This window comes from Pocillopora verrucosa, chromosome 14 (genome assembly GCF_036669915.1).
Source record: "Pocillopora verrucosa isolate sample1 chromosome 14, ASM3666991v2, whole genome shotgun sequence".
Classification (NCBI taxonomy): Eukaryota; Metazoa; Cnidaria; class Anthozoa; order Scleractinia; family Pocilloporidae; genus Pocillopora; species Pocillopora verrucosa.
The window spans coordinates 19,131,331-19,139,992 of record NC_089325.1 but is presented as its reverse complement, the minus strand read 5'-3'; the positions used below and the strand labels follow the sequence as shown (position 1 = coordinate 19,139,992).

Genomic DNA, 8,662 nt, shown 5'->3' with positions numbered 1-8,662 from the left:
TTCAATGTGGACCTCTCCACCTGCAGCTACTCACTCGAACTGACTTAATCGTGAATTTTATCAGCTTTACGGTAATATGTACTCAAGGTTATCAGAGGTTCTGATAAAAGCAACGCGAATGCGAACGATTTTCTGGCACACACCCCTAAAGACCTACAGTAACCTAAATGTGCCTTTGTAGTAATTAGGGATATCTTTATGTGAGTTTCACATGAGGCACTAACCATTTGATCATCATTGTTAAATAATCAAAATCTCCAGAAGTGTAAAGCATTAAAAAATTCTTTTTTATTTCAAAATCGGTCTAAATTATTAAACAATAATTATGTTTGGTTACCCAACTCAGCCACGTTCTCTTCGTCAGTAACTGGCGTAGGTCTCTTCACAACTATTGAATTGAAAGAGGTTATGCGGAACACATACTAATTGTTTAATTTCAAGAATTTCATCGGAAGTTTCCTTCTCCAAAATACAAAAATTCCCAGAGGGAATGATTCCTCAAAATCCTACCGTCTAGTGACTCGTCTAAAATTATTCTGTATAAAAATCATTTGACATTACAAAAAAAAAGATAAAAAACCTTCTGCGCATTATTCTCCTTTTTTAAAATTATCATCCCATCTCAGTTGGAAACGTTTTCTACAAAGAATTTGTTCACATTATGAGGAACTCGTGACAGAAACACTGGGAAAGTTAGGAACTGCAAACTAATTAATGTTGTTTCTCTCATGAGCGTTATTGTAACTGCTTGTTTTCAAACCGCAACTGAATTTGAAATTTGAAACTTTCACGTACAATTCTGCTCGCTAAGAAAACTTCAATCTGACGATAACTTAATGACTGAAACTCGAGTTTAAATTCTCCATTTTTAAAAACTACATATGTATCATATCATATATATGTAAATATATATATATATGTATGTATTTCAATTTATTTTAATCGCAACAAAACAGTATAACTGAGGGGTAAAACATAACTTCGATCAAAGTGAAAAAACTGAGTAAACATCATATATTCGAAAGGAAAGTTTGTTGGGATTTGATACATAGATACCTACTAGTTCAATACAAAACCTGACTCTTAGATTTCACCTCAGGTCACTTATCAAGAACACTTGACAGAGTCGTACTACTACTCTGTTCTCCCTTTAAATTTGATAATTTCCACTTAGCATTAGTGCCATTAATTTCTTAAATCGCCAAGGTTCTACCTCAGTCAACAGTTTCATCGTAATCTTCCCCCACAAAGTCTACAATGTTTTTGTATACTGCTCCAAAGGAAGGTCTCTGCTCTGGTTCCTATGATATAAAGTAACATTTCAAGTAAGCTACAGCATTATTATAATTCCATTACTACGCCAGTTTACCATATTAGGGCATAAGAACGCGCGAATATGCTACAGTATTACACTGTAGAACAGGGCGAAAATACGGATGGAAAGCTGAGCAACAAAATAATCCGCACTAAACGATCCAAACTTGGTGATTTTTCTTTCGTCTTTTAGGCTTGGAATCGTAAGGTAGGGTTATCAGATTTTGTAGTCGATAACAAATACAACTCTTACGGTTTCGTTTGTTTTGTTTTCGTCTTTCGCGCATGCTTTGTGCGATCGGAAAGATGAGACCGTAGGAAGTATTTCGCAAACAAAAAGTTATAATAAAAGAAAATTAAATAATAGTGGAGTATCAAATCCTTTATTAGATAATTTAACATCTGATACGAGCGGACATTTTACTCATTTCTACGATTTTTCCTGGCGCTTACGTGGCTTGGAAAGACACCACGCAACATGCAAAAAGTCCGGACGAATTAAATGTTAAACCATCAAACAAGGCGTATATATTTTGTGCGTTTCAGTGCCCTAATATGATAAAATGGAGTGACAGCGGAGTAATAACAGTTGATAAAGAAAACTTTGCTGTTAAGTACTACTATGTAATAAAACATCCCGTTGATGGTATATCAGTTCTTGAAGTGATGAAAAGTGGGGTGTAGAGGTTAAAAAGAATAACGAGGAGACTGTACCGCGTTCCAGCATCGTTCTACTATTTTGTACATCTCATCAGGACACCTATGGGGTTTCTGCAGACGATAACCATTAATGACCTAGAAAGAAATTCAACCACAAATTAAAGTACTTCAAATCGGAAGGTGAAGTTCTCTAATTCACGACACATTTTACCAAATGGGGAGTAATATAACGAAACACATTTAATGAAAGATTACCATCTGGACACTTTTTAAGCACTTGAAGAAAAAAATGCAACGAACGTCCTCTTTGTATGGATTAGGGTATGGATTTGGCGGTTCCTGAAAGATTGTTTCTCTTGTAAATTTGGGTCTGACTCAACACAAAATACTGACATGCTAACAGGAGGGACATTTCCACGCTTTGTTCACAAGCGGAGTCACCATTGTCATACACCAAAAGCACCTTAAAAAAATTTGGTTATCAACTTTATCAAATAACTTGTGCGCTTGTGCGGTCCCCCCATCCCTCCCTCCCCTTTCAAGCTTCTATTGAAAAATCCCTATACTTTATAGGGCTGTACACGATAACGCAAGCAGAACCGTAAAAAGCTGAGAAATGCGAGCTAAAAGAAAGAAGTTCCGCTTTGTCATGACGTAAGGACCTGTACACAATGCATTCATCATGATCTCTAATGTTTTCCCGTCCGGTCCTCCCACTTGATCATTAAATACACAAATATGTTTGAACAGATGGAGTTCCGTTCAGCTTAGGCTGATTATGAAATAACATAGAAAATCAGGTACAAACCTTTTGAACTACATCTGTGTTACTGACGGAAGGGTAGGGCTGTTTTCCCGCGGTATATATTTCCCATGTTAGGATGCCTTGCAATAAATTATTCAAGCACATTTAGGGACAAACTTTACAATAACCAGTCTGCCAGTCTGCTTAGTGGTGCTTACAGAATAAATCTACGTTGGAGCCAACTTTGTTGCTGTTAGTCATTGTCTTAAGGATAGTCGACAGCCGTAATAGATCCCGACCTTCCCGCAGCCAGCGAGTGCCCCCCGGAAAGCCTTTCCCAGAAAAAGTTTATCAAAGTTTTCCCCACCCGTCCGTTATTTGCGAAGGCAAAAACCTGTTTTCAAAATTTTTGCAAACAGGAAACTTTCAAACTTAAGTGGAATTACCAGCTATTTTATTTTGAAGCTTCTCAGTGTAGTTTCAGCAGTGCACACTCTAAGCTTTTCACGAATGAATGAATAGATTTTAATGAATGAAGAAATAATGAGTAAACAGATGGAGCACCAGTTTCGGAGATATACACTTACCAAAAGCCCATATGTCTGATTTACTACTGAACTTGGTGTAAAGAATGACCTCTGGTGATGCCCACTTTATTGGAAATTTTGTCCCCTCTGATGCTGTGTATTCATCATCAATAACGTATCTGTGAATTACCAACGTAACATCACTAAATAAAAAAAATCAATGCTCATGGACAAATAAAACCAAGGACTGACGTACTTGAATACTCTCGGGTAAATTTAGGTGTTACACTCAACTAAGTAATCAAGCTTCAGAGGATAACATGGGGCGGCTAGAGAACATATCCTAAACCTAGCATAGTTAATTTTATTATGATTACTTTCAATTAACCACTGTATAATTTTTCTGTCCCACATGGTATGAGGTTCAAGAGGTTCATTACTGATAATTGAGTAAACGTTGTAGGGTCTAAATTACAATTTTTCCGGTAACAAAAGATTTCTGCAATAGTTAACATAACCGTCTTTGGTTGGAGGTAGGCATAAAACTAAAAGATGTTTACATAAGTGTTTGCATTCGATGACGTATCCTTAAGGACATAATAAAAACATGTTCCTTTTAAAGTCAAGATTACCTTAAGTTGGCTACTTTTATTACATGACAACTACATGTTGAAAATTTCGAAAATTTGGTTTCGACCAAGATAGTAGGCGACAGACGGGCGTTTGCGGGACTACTACGAAAAAGATTCTACAATTAACAAAAAAAACCTTTTTCCTTTGACTTTCTGAATCAGAATAATAAAAGCACATAATTCATCGATAAACGAGATTTTTTATTGTTTCCTTTTTTGGTTCATTTAAGTTTTTTGCGGAAAGATCGTTGTGTGCAGGGCCGGACGGCTTTTTCCTGACCGGACCACGTCAACCCGTCCGGCCCTACACACGACAGCTTTCACTATGATTTTCTATGGACTAACGCGTGCAGGGCCGCACGGGTGATATGATAAAAACTTCTAACAATGTTTACTTTATGGGCCCCTGAGAATTTCAACACCAAAGGCAAGGCCAGTTACCTTGCTAAACCAAAATCAGCAACTTTCACGATGTCGTTATCTCCTATAAGACAGTTCCTTGCTGCCTAATAAACAACAATACTTCTCAGTATTCATATAATAAATTCAAATATGTATACATTTTTAACCGGATTGAAACCTGTATTAAGTAGATGTGATAGTAAGTGTACATAAACGGTAATAAGCAGACACAAGCCCATATTCTACATTTTCTTCACAGCCGACATCAACTATAAGAGCTTTTGTTACATGATATGATTTTAAAAATCGAAAGAGAAAAACAATAAAAAGAAAAGTACAGGGCTCCTGTGATACAATTCTTGAAAAGTAATTTGGCCATTCAAATGAAAATGAGTCCTTAAATCAAATTAATCAAAGTCCTGCAACGCCAATTGAAACTTTCTAATATTTAATGAAAAAAACTTTCCACAATGTTAACAGAGAAGGTACTTACTAAATCTCTGTGAATGAAGTTTCTACTTTCCAGATACATCATGGCTGATGCCACTTGACGTACCATTTCTGTCATTTGAGGAGGCTGAAGGCTACTATACTTGTGCCGCAAGTAGTGCAAAAGACACCCTGAAGGAACAAAAGAAAACAAGGACGACTTTCTTACATCTTGATTCAACAAAACATCAAAACAATGCTTTTGCAACTTGCTGAATGTTGAGTTCAAGATCACTTTGATCTTGAAAGAAAGAAGCGTTCTCCACCTCTTCTGGATGAGTATGACATATTGTAAAATTGATAAAGCAGTGAAAGGCAGGTGGCCAAAGCAGTATTGCCCCTCTAGAGCTGTCACTAATTTTTCAAGTAGGCAGGGAAATGAAAATAGTAAGCTGGGTACAAAATGTTTCTAGTTCCAAACAATTTGGGACAGGGAAGGGAAGAGGCAGGGCTGGGGGTTTAGTCTTAAGCAACTACTATTCCTATTCTTGTACAGCATTGACACTGAGAAGTTTTTGACAATGTCATTATTTCATTATGACAGAACACTGAAGGCAGACAAACAAAATACAATTGATTTCTGCTGAAAAATGTTTTAGAATTCTTTGAATCAGATACCCTAATAAAGTGCATTTCCAGTCAAAGCCTCAGGAATTGCAAAATCACTCTTAGAAAGGTGATTAAGAATTTTGGTTAGTAAAATATAAATTTTTGTTTACAGTTTAGATATTTGATGTTTTTTTACTTTCTTAAGTTATAGTCCTGTAACTAACCCAAAGCAAAATAGCCTGGACTCCAACACGTAATAGCCAGGAAAATGTTCAGCCCATTTCCCTTAGTGACAGCCCTTTTCCCACTACGTGGAGACAAACCCTTAAAAAAAACAATTCACCCTTGAAGTTACACCAGCTGCATGTACTGTATAATTACTAAATGGGGGAACAACCCAAGTGTAAAACAATCACAACAACGTCAAAATAACCATCCCAATCAGGAGCCCTGAATCTACACGTGTTTTGAATTTGAGATTGAATTTTCATGCTTAAATCAAATTCAAAGGAGTCACTGTTGAAAGAGGCAATTTAGGCCCTTTTATGTGGACATCTTACCAGACAAAATGGCATAAAATAACCTCATTGACTTCCCAAAACCTTGCAAAAAAGTACAATCATCAAAACCCCAAACCCTAACCCTGAGACCCTACTTTTTACAAGAAGATTGAAGTGAGTTATATATCTCATAACTGAGATGCAGCCACAAATTTTCGTTAACTGTTTTAATGTTTTCTTTTTCAAATTACCAGCATAAGGATCATTGAAAAAAACGTAAACCACCAATTTTTTCCAAGTCAAGATACATAAGTGAAGAGGCCAGTGTTAATTGAGGCTGGATAGATCGTCTTTTCATCACTTTCTACTACTTTTTATAGTAATTTTAGAATCATCAAAGTACTGTTAGCAAGAAATCACAGTTACTGTTGTAACACAAAGGAGCACGAAGCGAGACAGCTGGGAGTTGTAACACAAAGGAGCACGAAGCTAGACAGCTGGGAGTTGTAACACAAAGGAGCACGAAGCGAGACAGCTGGGAGTTGTAACACAAAGGAACACGAAGCTAGACAGCTGGGAATTGTAACACAAAGGAGCACGAAGCGAGACAGCTGGGAGTTGTAACACAAAAGAGAACGAAGCTAGACAGCTGGGAGTTGTAACACAAAAGAGCACGAAGCTAGACAGCGGGGAATTGTTATGGGCGCCTTTTTTTCAAGACTGTGAGAGGTGGCACATGGACTGAAAAATGACTAGCCTCATATTTCAGTTAGGATGCCATAAAGTGAACATACAAACATGGGAAGGTTTTTTTTTCTCAGACTTGCTTCTTTATACTCCAGAATTTGCGAAAACTAAAACGAGTGTTAGTAACCATAAAGAAATCAGTGCCCCGAGTAGTCGCAAATGAACTTTGCTCGTGAAAAGCACAAAGTAAAGCAAGCCGTATCAAGTTGATAAACATGAATCGGAGGGATTAGAAGTGGTTTAAGTCAACAACGGGAGCTCTCGGAACGCTTCTGAAATCACGAATATTTAAAAATACAAAAAAAAAATCGCATTTCGTAGAAAATTTTCAATTAACATTTTCCTTGTGAGGTATAACTCAGAATCGGATCAGGCTCAGCATATGATGAGAGGAAATAGTTCTGTTTTCGAGGATATAAAAATTAGTTTAGGGTTTTTCATTGCCGCACCTAAAAGCCAGGCTGAACTTTGTGAAAATCGCAACATCGTCATTTGCGTCACAACATAATCCAATTAGGCACCATTTTAAATCCAAAATTCCCGGCAAAGTTTAGTAGTTAGCACCGTGTTCAGTTAGGAAATCAATAATGTTGATCAATTCAAAGTTTCAGCATCCGCCCACCCCCAGCCCCAAGTATTTTAACCTTTGAAGATTGGTTCCTATCGCTCTGCGCCAAAATTATGATCAAATTCCCTGCCAAAGTGTCAGATTTCAGTGGATCTGAATGAGGTTAACCATGGCCAAAATTTTAACTCTCAGCCGGTAGAGTCATCTTCCCATGGAGAATATCATTTGATTGCCACACCTTTTGTAAAAGGCAAGATCAGTGACCATGACTTTCTAATTGTTGACCAACTATTGATTCAACTATCAAAGCTTCAAAACGTAGACCTTGTAGACGCTATCTTCTGAGCCATTTGCTTTAAGTACCTCCATGTTAAAAGATAAACTACCAGTATTCCATTGGAAGGACTTGACACTTTTGGTTCAAATTTCCTACTCTACCCAGGTTCAACGGACAACAGCCAAAAGCCTGTGGGTTGCCCGGGATGTTAAAGCTGCGAATTAATCAGTGTATAACGCCACTGACACCGATTTAACATTTTTTGCACGTCAAAATTTGAAAAATTAGTAAGCTAAGCTAAACTAATTCGATTGAGTTAACATCCACAACCATATAAAAAAAAGGGCAAACTTGCCATTATGAGTGACTCTTTCTTTAAAATTAATTTCTGACAGAAAAACGCAAGCAGGAGGTACAAAGTTGCAAGGATATATATTTTCAAACAAAAAAGGCGCACAGACAAAATTAACTTTAAATCATAATACCTCGAGCTTGAAAATTAAAACAACTTGCTGTATGGCAGGCGAGTCCTGAGGTAAATCCGAGCGTTCTAATTAGTTCTTACTTGGCCGGGACTTTGCTATACGTACCGTTCCCACACGGAAGTGGTCATAAGCCATGTGTTTCTGTTCAGGAAAGCCGGCAAATTTAAAATAAAGGTTGCCCCAGTGCCATGTAATAAAATACTTACTAACATCGCTTGCGCGAGCTGTACTAGGGAATATTGGCCCTTGGTCGTGTCTGCACGAATTTCGCAAAGCTTGCTCCTTAAAGCTTCGATTTCGGGCTAATAATCCTCAGTACGACCCTCGTGCTTGGTTAGTAAGACGTTATTCTTTGAGGCAACTGCCTATTTATCTTCCTTAGCACAGCCTCTGTAAGAAAGCTGCCACAGAGTCTCTGCAAGTAAGCCACAAAGTAAAAGAAAATCTGGGAACAATGCGCCGTGCCATCTTGGCAGTTTAATTAGACAGGCGCTTTGAAAAATCTCGTAAAACTTCCTCAATATAATATTTTAAAAAAACCTGAAGAAAGGGTAAGCTAGAAAACTGTTGTCCAAAATGCCTTGCTTATTCTACGATCAGCCTTACGAGATTTTCCTTGAGCATGGCTCGATAACCCTGCCAGAATGCACGATATCTTTGTGACCCTATCCTTCATCCAACGCCAAGAGCGATGCCCGGAACAGGTGCTCTAGTGGGATTACTGGAAGGTGTGTTAAGAATTGGCGCTTGATCTGATATTAAATCTC

General features: G+C 37.6%; 1 protein-coding gene across 1 annotated transcript in view; it reads right to left on the bottom strand.

Annotated features, from left to right (window-relative positions):
* Nucleotides 1-266: 266 nt before the first annotated feature.
* The window catches only part of LOC131793323 (tyrosine-protein kinase Tec-like), a 28,997-nt gene continuing 20,601 nt past the window's right edge, over nucleotides 267-8,662 (bottom strand). The window contains exons 16-21 of the mRNA XM_059110723.2: nucleotides 4,774-4,901; nucleotides 4,320-4,384; nucleotides 3,307-3,425; nucleotides 2,783-2,859; nucleotides 2,029-2,109; nucleotides 267-1,301 (exon numbers count right to left, since the gene is read on the bottom strand). Of these exons, the coding sequence (XP_058966706.1) occupies nucleotides 1,215-1,301; nucleotides 2,029-2,109; nucleotides 2,783-2,859; nucleotides 3,307-3,425; nucleotides 4,320-4,384; nucleotides 4,774-4,901 (557 nt within the window). The 3' untranslated portion in view covers nucleotides 267-1,214. The remainder of the gene's footprint in view (nucleotides 1,302-2,028; nucleotides 2,110-2,782; nucleotides 2,860-3,306; nucleotides 3,426-4,319; nucleotides 4,385-4,773; nucleotides 4,902-8,662) is intronic.